We start from the raw sequence: 14,290 nt of genomic DNA, 5'->3' as shown, positions 1-14,290 counted from the left end.
AAGATGGTCTCGGGATACTTTTTCTTGTTGGGACGCATAATCAGAATTAATACTTTACCACACTTTCTCTATTTTTCTCTATTCTTCCCATTTTTCTTTCTTCCCCAATATTATGCTCATGGCAAAAAAAGATTTTTGATTTTATTTGGTGAAGATACCCACCTCTGGTTGCTCGGCTGACTCTTTATCAGACCAAGCAGAGGGGAAGACTTGGAGTCTCTAACTTACCTTGGTACTTTTGTGCCTCTCAGTTGCAGGCTGTATTTGACCTCCATAAGACAAAAAATGAAAAACAATGGGTTTTGTTAGAGCAGGCCATAGTCGGCATTATGCCGTTATCCGCTATGACATGGCAACCTAAATCTTCTTGGAGAACTCCTTTCTGTCTCCCATCTACACTGCAAGAAACATTCAGAGTATGGTATCAATGGCAATTTGTTCTGGTTGGTAAGGGCTCCTATTCACCATTAACTCAGCTTTTTCATAATACAGCTATTCCATGTGGATTTTTGGCTAAGACCTTTGCCTCATGGCAGACTATGGGTATTCCCAGCATTGAGCATTTATTTAGTCAGGGGAACTTTTTGTCTCTAACTGCTTTATGAGATTTATATGGGTTGGGAAATGTGGATTTTTTAGCATATGCACAAATGAAGCATTTTGTTTTTCTCTCTATGAGTTAATATTCCCCGTCTGACCAGATTTTATTCAAAAACTATTGCCTACATGCTGATACCTTACGGGACCTAATTCCTAAGATTTATACCCTTTTCAATGGTTGTCTTATTGAACATTTTAAACAGCTGAAGGACTGGGACAAAGATTTGGGTCATCCTCTGACTTTTGAGGAGTGGGATTTTGGTCTTTTTATCAGCAGGTAAATGCTCTATATCAGCCTCTTTGCAAGAAGATTGCTTTAAACTGCTCTATCGTTAGTACTTGACACCTGTTCGTATACACCGCTCATTCCGCACTGTGTCAAACACATGTTGGGGAAAGTGTGGGAGTACTGGGACTTTTTTCCACACATAGTGGCCGTGCAAGAAGGTGGCCTCTTTATGGGCACATGTTATTGAATGGTTGATACAGGTTATACAAGTTCCTGTTAATGTGGAGCCGGGTCATGCTCTCCTTAATCTTCCTCTGTCCAATCTGAACAAACCTTTTTCCGCACTTTTCCCAGCAAGTGTTTCTTGCGATTCATCGTGAGCTAGCGACCTTTTGGAAGCAAGCTCTTAACCCACCATTGTCCTGGATGATTAATTGCCTACATGGTTATTACCATCTAGCTCGTCTTACAGCAGTATGACATAATCGTCTTAAACCTTTTTAGGCCACGTGGGGTTCTTTCATTGGCTGGATGCGAACCCGTGATTGAACAATGTTTTAGGGGGGTGGCTGTTTGCAGCTAATGTATTTTAGTGGGATGTTGGCTTTTCCCTTTATGTTTATATTCCTGTATTAGTATTCTTTGTAATACTCATTGCTGATCAGCACTGTTTCCTTTATTTTGACGTTGTTAGTAGTTCTGATTATCTACTGCTATCCCAGATATTGTAACATGGGCTTTCTTTTTCTTTGCTATTATTAGTGTGCCTACTGGATCCTGAGGTGGGTGGGGAGAACATGTATTTCCTTAAACAAAGGGTGGCATTAACTGTGGCCATGACCAACAAGATGAATAAATGCTATCACAGAACCTAGAAGGCCAATTTTGGGTCTAATAAACTATTTTTAGGCCCCAATATAATAAGGGGTGCTAGTCTGTGCACACATCAGTCCCGGGTTCTGTGCACATTTTTATGTATAAAACTTTACTCCTGATGTAACAAGGAATTTTGTGCACAAAAAATGTGCACATAGACCTGAGTGAAAATGTGCACAGCTTAGTGCTCTTCCATGCAAATTCCATGTTACTCAAGGCATTAGCTACTACTCTCCAATGCAGAGAAGTGTGTAGGCTTAATTCATATTTTCTTAATGCTGGAAATTTAACTTCTGGTCAGAGATAATGTTAAGTTTATGTTATGGTTTAGCAGTGTTTGGGTGGATTCTTGGGTACTGTGGCAGATGACCACGCCCACGGGGAGGGGCCCCATGGGGAACCACAGTACTAGGCTAGACTCAGGATGCACAAACACAGAATTAGATATTTTATTATACAGCTTGATGTGTACCACCAGTGGTGGCAGTAGTGAAGTGACCCAGAGGAAGCAGTTTCGGGACCCTCGGCAGAGGGGACCCGTCTCACCCATTGGTATAGGGGAATTCCGGTGTAGGTTTCCCAGCAAGGCAATGCTGTAGATGAGACAGACTGAGAGTTAGATTACTCACTAGATGGTAGTTGTAGGTTGGCGATTCCACCAGGCAGAAGTAGATGGTACTGGCACCGAGGCAGGGAAAGCAGTCCCTCAAGAAGTGAGTACTTGATCCCAGTAAGGCACCTGAAATAAAGCAGAGGACCCCCGAGCGGGTACCCAGGTTAGAGAATACCCCGAAGGGCAGAGAGAGAGAGCTTCCAGCGGCAGTTCGGAAGTGGCATAGTAGCTTAGACCGGACGAATCCAATCCTTGCTAACTCAATGAGCTAGCAAACAAGTACAGGCTATATACCCGGATGGCGTGACGTCACTTGAGGGGGGCGCCCCCGAGGTTCGCGCCATAGCTGGAATAAAGACGTGGGTAGCGCGCGCACCCTGGGAGACCCTTGGGAGAAACATGGCGGGAGGCAACGCCATAGCCGTTCCAGGGACGCTGGAGAGCGCGGCTTGCAGACGCGGCGGTAGCCATCTTCCCAAGGCTAGCAGAGGGAGCTGAGAAAAAGGTAAGGCACAAGGGTTGAAGCCGTCTCAGCCGACGGACGCAACAGTTTATAAGACTAGTGTTAATCTATGGGACTGAACCTGGAGTTTGTGGTGCCAGTGTCCTGTACTTCAGGCTTCAAATGTGTAAAAAAAAAAAAAAAAAGCTTGATTTATGCATGTTTTCTGCCTGCAGCATTTAGGAGCAGAAATCATGGTTATGCTCCTAACTTATTTTGTGCACATTGATCATGATTTACACGTGCTATTTATTTTTTGTGCTTTTTTACTTTCAGATACATTTGCATACTATTTGCTTTTTTAGCAAGCACATTAAGAAATGTGCACAAATATAGCACATATTTTACTCCCATCATTTCATTAGCCAATTAGATAGGTATTGCAATAACCAACAAGCGTCCTTTTGTCTTTTGATGAGTAATGGCCCATGATTTGGCAACTCCTGGAAACGGGAGTGGTGCCACAAGATTGGAGAAGAGCGGTGGTGGTCCCACTTCATAAGAGTGGTAGCAAAGAGAAGGCCGGAAACTACAAGCTGTTTAGCCTCACTTCGGTGGTGGGAAAATTAATGGAGACATTGCTGAAAGGATACTGAACTATTTACAATCCGATAAGTTGCTGGACCTGAGGTAGCATGGATTCACCAGAGGAAGGTCCTGTCAGACAAATCTAATTGATTGTTTTGATTGGGTGACCAGGGAATTGGATCAAGAGAGCGCTCAATGTCATCTATTTGGATTTCAGCAAAGCTTTTGATACCGTCCCACATAGGAGGCTTGTGAACAAAATGAGAAGCTTCGGAGTGAGCGCCAAGGTGGTGGAGTGGATCACAAACTGGTTGACTGATAGGAGACAGCGTGTAATGATAACTGGAACCTACTCTGAAGAGAGAGCCATATTAAGTGGAGTGCCACAGAGATCAGTATTGGGGCCAGTTCTGTTCAATATCTTTGTGAGCAACATTGTGAAAGGGATCGAAGGTAAAGTGGACATGCTAGAAGGAGTAGAGAATGAAAAGAGATTTACAAAGGCTTGAAGAGTGGTCTAAGATTTGGCAGCTGGGATTCAATGCCAAGAAGTGCAGTCATGCATTTGGGACATGGTAATCCAAAAGAGCGGTATGAGATGGGGGCGAGGCGGATGTGCATGGACCAAGAGCAGGATCTTGGGGTGATAGTTTCTTGTGATCTGAAAATGGCAATGCAATGTGACAAGGCGATAGCTAAAGCTAGAAGAATGCTGGGCTGCATAGAGAGAGGAACAACCAGTAAGAAAAAGGTGGTGGTGATGCCCTTGTACAGGTCCTTGGTGAGGCCTCAGGTGGGTCACACTGTTCAGTTCTGGAGCCCTTATTTCAAAAGGGAAAGAAGACAGGATGGAGGCAGTCCAGTGAAGGGCTACCAAAATGGTGTGGGGGCCAGTATCAGAAAACCTATGAGGACAGACTGAAGGATATGAATATGTATACCCTGGAAGAGAGGAGGCGCAGGGGTCATATGATACAGACCTTCAGATACCTAAAAGGTTTTAATGATGTGCAAACATCAAACCTTTTCCATTGGAAAGAAATCAGTAGAACTAAGGGTCATGAAATGAAACTCCAAGGAGGACGCCTCAGAACCAACGTCAGAAAATATTTCTTCATAGAGAGGGTGGTGGATGCCTGAAATGCCTTTCCAGAGGAGGTGGTAAAAACCAAAACAGTGAAGGAATTCAAAAGGGCATGGGATAAATAATGTGGAACCCTAAAGGCTAAAGGATGGAAATGAAGAAAAGAGTGCATGCAGTAACTTGATGGTATGGCGGTTATTACCCTTAACAAATAAGCCTTGATATTGTAGGATGTTGGGGAGGTACCCGTAATGGAGAAGGTTTTCATGGGTAATGATTCAGATGGACTGAATCAAATCACGGTGAACCTAGAGGATGTGGTGGGCCTGATTGACAAACTGAAGAGTAGTAAATCACCCGGACCGGATGGTATACACCCCAGAGTTCTGAAGGAACTAAAAAATGAAATTTCAGACCTATTAGTAAAAATTTGTAACTTATCATTAAAATCATCCATTGTACCTGTAGACTGGAGGATAGCAAATGTAACCCCAATATTTAAAAAGGGCTCCAGGGGCGATCCGGGAAACTACAGACCGGTTAGCCTGACTTCAGTGCCAGGAAAAATAGTGGAAAGTGTTCTAAACATCAAAATCACAGAACATATAGAAAGACATGGTTTAATGGAACAAAGTCAGCATGGCTTTACCCAGGGCAAGTCTTGCCTCACAAATCTGCTTCACTTTTTTGAAGGAGTTAATAAACATGTGGATAAAGGTGAACCGGGTAGATATAGTATACTTGGATTTTCAGAAGGCGTTTGACAAAGTTCCTCATGAGAGGCTTCTAGGAAAAGTAAAAAGTCATGGGATAGGTGGCGAAGTCCTTTCGTGGATTGCAAACTGGCTAAAAGACAGGAAACAGAGAGTAGGATTAAATGGGCAATTTTCTCAGTGGAAGGGAGTGGACAGTGGAGTGCCTCAGGGATCTGTATTGGGACCCTTACTGTTCAATATATTTATAAATGATCTGGAAAGAAATACGACGAGTGAGATAATCAAATTTGCAGATGACACAAAATTGTTCAGCGTAGTTAAATCACAAGCGGATTGTGATAAATTGCAGGAAGACCTTGTGAGACTGGAAAATTGGGCATCCAAATGGCAGATGAAATTTAATGTGGATAAGTGCAAGGTGATGCATATAGGGAAAAATAACCCATGCTATAATTACACAATGTTGGGTTCTATATTAGGTGCTACAACCCAAGAAAGAGATCTAGGTGTCATAGTGGATAACACATTGAAATCATCGGTACAGTGTGCTGCGGCAGTCAAAAAAGCAAACAGAATGTTGGGAATTATTAGAAAAGGAATGGTGAATAAAACGGAAAATGTCATAATGCCTCTGTATCGCTCCATGGTGAGACCGCACCTTGAATACTGTGTACAATTCTGGTCGCCGCATCTCAAAAAAGATATAATTGCGATGGAGAAGGTACAGAGAAGAGCTACCAAAATGATAAGGGGAATGGAACAACTCCCCTATGAGGAAAGACTAAAGAGGTTAGGACTTTTCAGCTTGGAGAAGAGACGACTGAGGGGGGATATGATAGAGGTGTTTAAAATCATGAGAGGTCTAGAACGGGTAGAAGGGGTGATATAGATGTTTATGCCACCCATTAGGGGTGGTATAGATTTATATGTGATATGTATAAAATTATGTGTGTGGTTAAATCATTATAGGTTTTTACCTGATGGAATATATTACAGAGTCTTATTATAGTGATGCATTGTATGTCACATGCTGGACATGTTAATATTGGGTGGTTTGGGTAAGTTATAAGTATTGCAGTATACTGATTTTTAGGGGTAATTGGGGATATATATGGATTGAATGGTATGATTGTGATGTTGAGAGTGATGCGTCATTTATGGTTTTAATTGTGGTGTTTTCAGCACATAGAGGTCCTTATAAAATATGTTATGTATTTTTGAATAAAGTTTATTATACAATTGTTATTTGGCATTATAATTTGCCTAGTCCTCTGTGTTTACATTCCAGTATTTAGCCCAGCCATTTTTATTACACAGTGGGATTCAGTAAGAAACTAATCGTCAAATGTGTTGAGCTTATTATTTATAGAGACTTTCATCCTCATTGGATAGACCAATCCCACAACTTACTTTCAGATTTCTTAATTACTTTTGCATTATTAGGAGAATAGGAAATAATTGGTAATAAATCCAAATAATTATTGGAGACCAGAAAGTCACCCAAATAGACTGTTTTATTATAATCACTGCAATCACAATTCCAATCGGTTTATAATATATATTTATACTGAAATTCACTTGGGATCTTGGAGGAATGTACACAGAAAGTAACTATGCTCATTATCTTGCAAATAATATAATAGGACTTATTCTCCAGGAGCTGGCAGCTGGCTAAGCAGCTTCCTGTAGTTCTCTCAGATCAGTCGGAGCCCAGGCTTTGCCTTGCAGGATGACAATAATGCCGATTACCCACTTCAGCAGCTTGCATCTCTGTTACAGGTCACATACCGGCATGCTGCACACAGTTTCTACAAATTTTCCCATGGAACTGTTATGTGCCTTCATTGTAATTTCTCTAGAATAGAAAAATAGCCTTGTGTCTGTACACAAGCAGAACTGTAATTGTTCTCAGATTTCTGTTTGCTGTTTTGCTAACGTCAGCACTTTGTAGCAATTATCAGCATTACTATTTTTTTTTTTTATAATTTATTCTACCTTTCAAGATCAGTTAGCCACCTCAGAGCAGATTACATTAAAGTATTGTAGGTATTTCCCTGTCCCCAGAGAGCTTGCAATCTGAGTTTTTGTACCTGAGACCCTGGAAGGTGAAGTGACTTGCCCAAGGTCACAAGGAATGTCATCAGGTTCCCTAGTTCCCAGCCTGCTGCTCCAACCACTAGACAGCTGCTCCACTACTTCCACTTTTGTTCATGGTAGCATGATTTCCATTTTCTTTGGCATGTAACTATTATACCCGGAACCTTATGCATTGTAATACATCTTAACCAAACGCACTGTTTAGTCCTGGGGGAATTCTGCACTACTGCGGAGCACAGAATTTGTGCAGAATTCGCCCCCAGCACAGAATTGCCAAATTCTGCGCACTAAATTGTAGAGGAGACCCTGGCATGCTGCGAACGGAGCGCGCACTGTTCGCAGCAAAGATGAAAGCCCCAGTGAGAGTGAATGTGTGTAGAGAGGTGTGTGGGAGAGAGTGGAAGGGGTGTGTGGGAGGGGGAGGAGAGGTGGTCGGGAAGGAGGGGAAGGGTGTGTGTGGGAGGGGGAGAGCGGAGGAGGGGTGTGAGCAAGAGCAGTGGGGTGAGAGAGAGAGAGAGCGGAGGTGGTGAGAGAGAGAGCAGTAGGGTGAGCAGAAGGGTATGGGAGAGCAGGGGGTGTAGAGAGACCAGGGAGGGTAAGCAGGGGCAGGGTGTGAGAGAGAGTAGAGGTTGAGAGAGCAGGGGGGGGGTGCTTGAGTGTGGGTGTCAGGGAGAGGGAGCCTATATGAGGAGATTGTGAAGGAGAGTGTATGTGTGTGAGATTAGGAGCTGGTGAATATGAAAAAGGGATCTTGAGTATGTAGGGGTGCTAGCCTGTGTGAAGGGATTATGTATGTGTGAGAGAGAGCCTGTGGGAAGGGGTGCATGAGAGAGAGACATAGGGGCCGATGCAATACGGTGCGCTCAGCTGAGCACACTGTATAACCTACACTCCGACGCGGGTTAAGTAGGCGCTAATCCACTCCCTAATGCAATAGGGGGATTAGCGCCTATTTAACCCGCGTTGGATGTGGAGTGAATGAATAGCGCTCATCACTTGCAAATGCATGTGAATGAGCCTATTACTCATTCACGCCGCATGCAAAAAGATAAATGTGCGTCTCAGAGCAGGCGGTAATAGCTGAGCGCAGGTAAAAGAAGTACAGAAAAGCAGAAAAAAAACTGCTTTTCTGTACTTCTTTTTTAAAATAAAATAAAAAATAACTCAGCAGACCGCCGGTAAACTCGTCTGGAGACAGGCAGGTTATGAAAACCGAGGCCGAGTTTACTGGCGTTGGACTTCATAACCGGCAGCCATGGCGAGGTGCGTTAGCAAGGAGGCGCTAAGGTCGCACAAGCGAACCTAGCGCCTCCTTCCTAGCTGGACCCCCTAATTTACATATTGCGGGCACCATGTGTGCATTAGGAAAGCGGGCACTGAAAAGTCAGCGCCCGCTTTCCGCGAAAATTATTGCATCGGCCCCATAGATAGCCTGTTGAGGGTGTATGCGTGAGAGAGAAAGGGAGCTAGTGTGGGTGTGTATGCAAGAGAGAGAGAGTGACCCTGTATGAGGGGATGTGTGTGTGTGCGAGAGAATGAGGGAGCCTATATGAGAGTGTGTGTGTGTGTGTATTAGAGTCAGGGAGCATGTGTGAGAGAGGAGGGACAGAGGGAGCCTGTGTGAGAGGTAGTGCTGAGAACGGGGTCAAACTCTGGGAGTGGCGATAGAGTGGAAGGGGTTGAGCATAGAGGTGGAGGGAAGAGATGCTGGCTAGTGGAGGAGTTGGGGCCTGAGATGGTAAAGTGGCCAGGGAAGTAGGGAGAACGAATGGAAGGGACAGTTACAGTGAATTTCTAGGGAAATTCTGCTCAAAATATTTACAATTTTGCATCTTTAAGTAATAACTTTTTTCTGTATTAATTTAAAATTTAATTACTTAAAGATTGTCATGTAAATTGTATAACTTAGACCAATGTAAAATATGCAGAAGTTTGTAGAATTTTAAGACTTTGTGTACAGAATTTTAAATTTTTTTGCACAGAATTCCCCCAGGAGTAACTGTTGCAGCATTGCCAAATCCTCTTCCTTCTCTGTACTATGACTTTTTGCAAAAATCTCTCTAATTTTCTTTCCATTCCATGATGCAAGTCCCTGTATCCAATAACTTGAGAGTATTTAAGATAGGAATCGCCATTGGCTGTAAGTAGTTTTTGTTGCTGGTGATATGGAAGGACACTTGTGTTAATCTCAAAAGCCTTCATAAACTATTTCTAGTTGCTCTGACAGAAATGTCTTAAATGTTATTGAATTATCATTCACTCTAGAATCCCTAAAGTTTTTAGACTTTCTCCAAGACCTATTTTCATCTTCAAGGTGTCTTTTTTTTTAGTTCAGCATTGCTTTTGACTTTGTCCTACAGCAGGTGTTACAGTATCTTCTAAAAAGAAGTCCAGTTCATCCACTCTTTTGGCATAAATAGAATTGCGCTGTAAGGGAAGCCACCTCAATTTTAATTTCTCTTTAGTTACATCGTGATTCTCTGGCATTAGCATATCTAGGAACTTTTGAGTTGTGGCCACCCTGGGTGTTTAGCTGTGTTTGCTCCAGCTCTTTCCCTCCTATTTCTTCCCACCTGCTGCCTATTCACACAGGAAGGGAGGAGATGAAGCTGGAGCAGACAGTTGCTCTGCCCCTTTCTCCAGCCTCTCCCCTTCTGTTTCTCTCCACATTGTGCTTGCTCCAACCTCACTTCCTCCCCTCTTGTTGGGACAGGAGAGGAAGAGCTGAGGCTGGAGCAGACACATAGTGTCATAAGGTGCAAACAAAAACCTCCATCACCATAAAAAATGGCTGCTGGCACGTGACCTGACGCCTCCCTTGTGATCCTTAAGGTACTGCAATCCCTAAAGATACTAATGACCATACTTGGGAACTTTCCAGATTTCATACGGAGACTCTGGGAATGTGTATAAATTGTTAGGGATACACTAGAAAGCTTTGGGAGGGTCCTCGCTGTGTTTGCTGTTCTGCCCCTTCCTGTTAGGCCTTGAGCAGGAGGTGCTGGAGAAGAGAGCAATAGTCTTGCCAACCAATCAGTTTTTGTCCAAGTAAACAAGCAATTGTACTGCCAGCCAGCAGCTCAAGGCCCCTGTTTTTCTTCTCATTGAATTGCAGAAAAGGAACTTTTCTGTATAATACTATGTAATTTTTTTTGCAGAGATATGGGCATGTGTATAGAATGTGTAATTCTGCTAGTAAGGTAATTAGGAGGACTCCCACTCCAAATGATCACAGAAGTGTATTATCAGTAATGGTTATTATATAATTGTCCTGTCAGTGAAATTAATGCAAGAGGAACACAAACTGAGGGATATTCTGGTTAGACACAATACAGTTTTGCTAAGCTGTTAAGGTAAAATAAAGCATTATATAGTCTGTCAAACTATCACAAACACATTAAAAAAAAGTAGGTCTTTTAAAATATAATAGAAAAAAGATAGAGCGATCAGAGTGCGCCTTCTTCCCTGGGACTACAGGACTCCTAAATCCCTCCAGACCAACTGCTTCCCAACACAAGAGTAACCTTCATGCCTCTTCGGTTGGCAAGCACTGGAACTGTCTTAGCTTTGAAATTGCCTATTAAAAATTGAGGCCAAATTAATAGTGAATGTACATTGTCATGCATCCTTGTTTCTGTTGCAGGTCATCTGTATGGGAGCAAAACAAAACTGCTTGCCAACTGAGTACCAAAAGCAGTTAGAAGCTATAGAAACCAACGAATACACAGGGACTCTTCCAGTCATGGAAGAAATTGAAGCTGCCCTCAGGCAAATAGGAAAGAGAACTAATTAGAACAACTGCTTACATTTTAAATTTAATTTTGTATTTTTTTTTTAATTTGGTATTACTTTCTTTTTTCTGTTTGTGATAAGAAAAACGATTAGAGTGACTACCCTAACATGTTTTGGTATGATAAAGGATTGATGTAGCTTGAGTTCCATTATGGTTCTGCTTATGCACATTAAGCCAGTTAAATATAGCCATCCTGGACTAGAAACAGTGGCATACTGTTCAGAGGTTAAAGTTGCTGGTTGCTAACAATGTAGAAGCTGAATATATGGCGCAGTGTCTTCTCAAGATCAAGGCATGAATTATGAAACTATTACTTAGCAACAAATAAGATGTCGGCAGATAGGGACTAATTACCTTAACAGTTTCCTTTAACAGGGCAACATATGCTGGGAAATTCTCTCGCCAGTTGATCATCATTTAAAATGGACCTCTATTGATAAGTTTGTAAAAATGAGATCATCATATTACTTATATTAGATTGGTTATGATGTATAGGTCCTATCCAGTTTACAGTTTTAAAAATGTTTTTGGATAGTTGCCATGCAGTAAAAGATGTATTTTGTTTTTACTTGTTATCCTTCGTGATTTTTGGTAGGCTTAACATGGTGTGTGTCTGAATGCTGGACGAGCATGCAGAAATGTGAGTGCCTTTGTGGAGGATACATGGTTGTGAGATTGATTGCAAGAGCCATGAATGGCTATTGAGTGTGTGGAGATACTTGTGTTGTAGGTGGGGATTCTGAATTGTAGTACTTGGAATTCATATGATATTAGGCCTACTGTAATGCATCTTGGGCATGAGTATGACCCTCAGAGAGCCACAAAAAAAACCCCCAGAATTACAATACAATAAACTTTCTGTATCAAAACAACACTAACTATCAGCACTCAAAGAGAAACAACTCTATCTATGAAAGTTAACACTGCAAATATTACACCAGGCCTAATACACCAATAAACCCCCTATTATGAAAACAGAACAAGCCAAGCTGCTATAGATCTCTACATACAAAGTAGGAATACTTTACTCAGTCACAAATACAAAACACAGATAGACCCTCAAATATAGAATAAAAAGACAATAAAATAGAAATGTACAGCCAAAATCTGAACTGGAAACTGCAACAAGCCAAATTCTATATGAACTGCAACAATGAAAAAACAGAAGCATTACCATTTCTCATAAAAGAAAATTAGTAAAACCATACAAATAAAAAGAATAATTCAAAACTAATGTATAGAATAGCATTCAATAATTAAAAACTCACATAAACATTTTCCAAACATCAATAAAATATTTTAAATAACACATCGAATAACACCCAACAATAAGAAGTAATAAGGATTTTTAAAAAATCACCAGTTATCCATATCTGGGAACGTTTGATTTCCAGAAACCCTAAAATTGTCATGGATTAGCAGGCAGAGAGGAAGTGGGGTCAATCTCCCACACACATGCTCGCTCTCTCTCTCTCTCTCTCCCACACACATGCTCCCACACAATTTTGCTCCCCTTCCCCCCACTCCCCAGCATTCTTGGCCCCCTCTCCTCCACAAGACATCCCACTCCCCAGGAATCATAATCCCCAGCCCCCTCTCCCCACCCAGCCCCTCCATTCCTCCTCAGTTGTGCTTTCCAGATGCGTCTCTCATCCCAGAAACCCCTCTCCCCAGCAGTCTTGCTCACAAGCCTTCCCATCCCAGACCTCCACTTCCCAGCAGTCTTGCTCCCCAGCCTCCTTTCCCCTCCCACCCCTCACTCACTGAAGGTGGCAGGTGCATGATTTCCTGAATGCTGCTCACCCCCACGGGGTACTACCGCGATCCCTTCATTCACCTCCCTGCTCCTGAAGAATGGAAGGATCGTGGCCTTGCAGCGCGGGCTGCTTCCTCCCTCCCGTCTGCCGGTGCCTGAATGACGTCATCAGGTGGAGGAAGCAGCCCGCGCTGCAAGGCCACGATCCTTCCATTCGCAAGGAGGTGACTGAGGGGATCACAATAGCACCCCGCGGGGGCGAGCAGCATTCAGGAAATCATGCATTGTCCCAATGCTACCAATGAGGCTTCTTCTGTTTTTGGCTGCACCCCGATTCTGATGCCTATGACTCGAAAAGCAGCGTGGCTCCACCAGAATCATCAGCATGGCTGGCGGGCCGTGCTGCTTTTCCACTTACTGAGGCCCCTCATGGCGGCGGTGCTATGGCACCTTTTTGTTAGTGGCGCCTATGGCCGTGGTCATACTCCAGCTCTGGGGATAGATATGTAAGGGAAGGAAAGGCAGTATGAATGAGGAGAAAGAAAGGAAGTGAGTGAAAGGGGGAAGGGGAGGTGAAATGGGAGTTCAAAAGCGTATGTTAAAGAGGCTCTCTTACATGTTTGTGTGAGAGTGAGCTTTTGTGTGTCAGCATGTGTTTGTGTGAGATTTAGTGTGTGTGTGTGTGTGTGTGTGTGTGAGGCAGCGTGTGTGAATCAGTGAATTATCCTCTACGTGTGGGAACCCGCATTCTCACAGGACAAGCAGGATGGGCAGTCCTCACATATAGGTGACATCACAGGATGGGTTTGAGGTTTGTTTATTTTTATACCGTCATCTCGGTAAAACCATCATAACGGTGAGCAATAAATTGGAGCCCAATCATGAAACACTTTTGTCAAAGTTTCTAGAACTTTGACTGGCACCTACTGGGCATGCCAAGGATGGTACTAACCCTGCAACCAGCAGGGGTCCCCCTTCAGTCTTCTTTTTTCCACGCAACAGTAGCGACGCGGGTTAAGGAGCTCTAAAGAGATTCCTGACAGGAATTTTCCTCACGGAACTTCTTCACTATTCTTCGTAAATTAATACCCCACAGGGGTCCCCCTGTTGATTTTTCACGTCCACGGTCATCCGGTAAGTTTTTTACCCGGTTCCGGTTGATTCCCGTCGAGTTCTGCCCTCGCGGCCTACTGGCCGTCTACCGCACTGCAGCTAAATTTTTGAGAGGCCATGGCGTTGGGGTTCCGTCGGTGCCCCAACTGCGCTCGCACAATGTCCATTACAGACCCTCACACGATCTGTGTAATGTGCTTAGGGCATGAGCATGATGTCATTACTTGCACCAAATGTGCCCTAATGACACCAAAAGGTCGCAAGGCTAGAATGGAGAAGACGGAACTTCTCTTTCGGTCACAAACCCTGACTCCGTCCATAGCCTCGACGTTGTCCGAGCTGACACCGTCTATGTCGCACCAGTATCGTACACTGACCGGTTT

General features: G+C 43.2%; 1 protein-coding gene across 2 annotated transcripts in view; it reads left to right on the top strand.

The window, feature by feature from the left end:
• GGCT (gamma-glutamylcyclotransferase) overlaps positions 1-11,602 on the top strand; it is a 57,464-nt gene extending 45,862 nt beyond the window's left edge. Inside the window, exon 5 of one of the 2 annotated variants that reach the window (XR_003854564.1) lies at positions 10,889-10,930. Coding sequence is in view for 1 of the 2 variants with exons in the window: in XM_029589367.1 (XP_029445227.1) it covers positions 10,889-11,038 (150 nt within the window). In the remaining variant the exon portion in view is untranslated. Of the gene's footprint in view, positions 1-10,888 lie in introns of both variants that reach the window. The other variant, XM_029589367.1, reaches the window with a different exon arrangement.
• The last annotated feature ends 2,688 nt before the right edge of the window (positions 11,603-14,290 follow it).

The sequence above is a fragment of the Rhinatrema bivittatum genome, chromosome 2, assembly GCF_901001135.1.
Source record: "Rhinatrema bivittatum chromosome 2, aRhiBiv1.1, whole genome shotgun sequence".
Classification (NCBI taxonomy): Eukaryota; Metazoa; Chordata; class Amphibia; order Gymnophiona; family Rhinatrematidae; genus Rhinatrema; species Rhinatrema bivittatum.
Note: the sequence above shows the minus strand (reverse complement) of the source record. Positions and strands in the feature narration are given on the sequence as shown.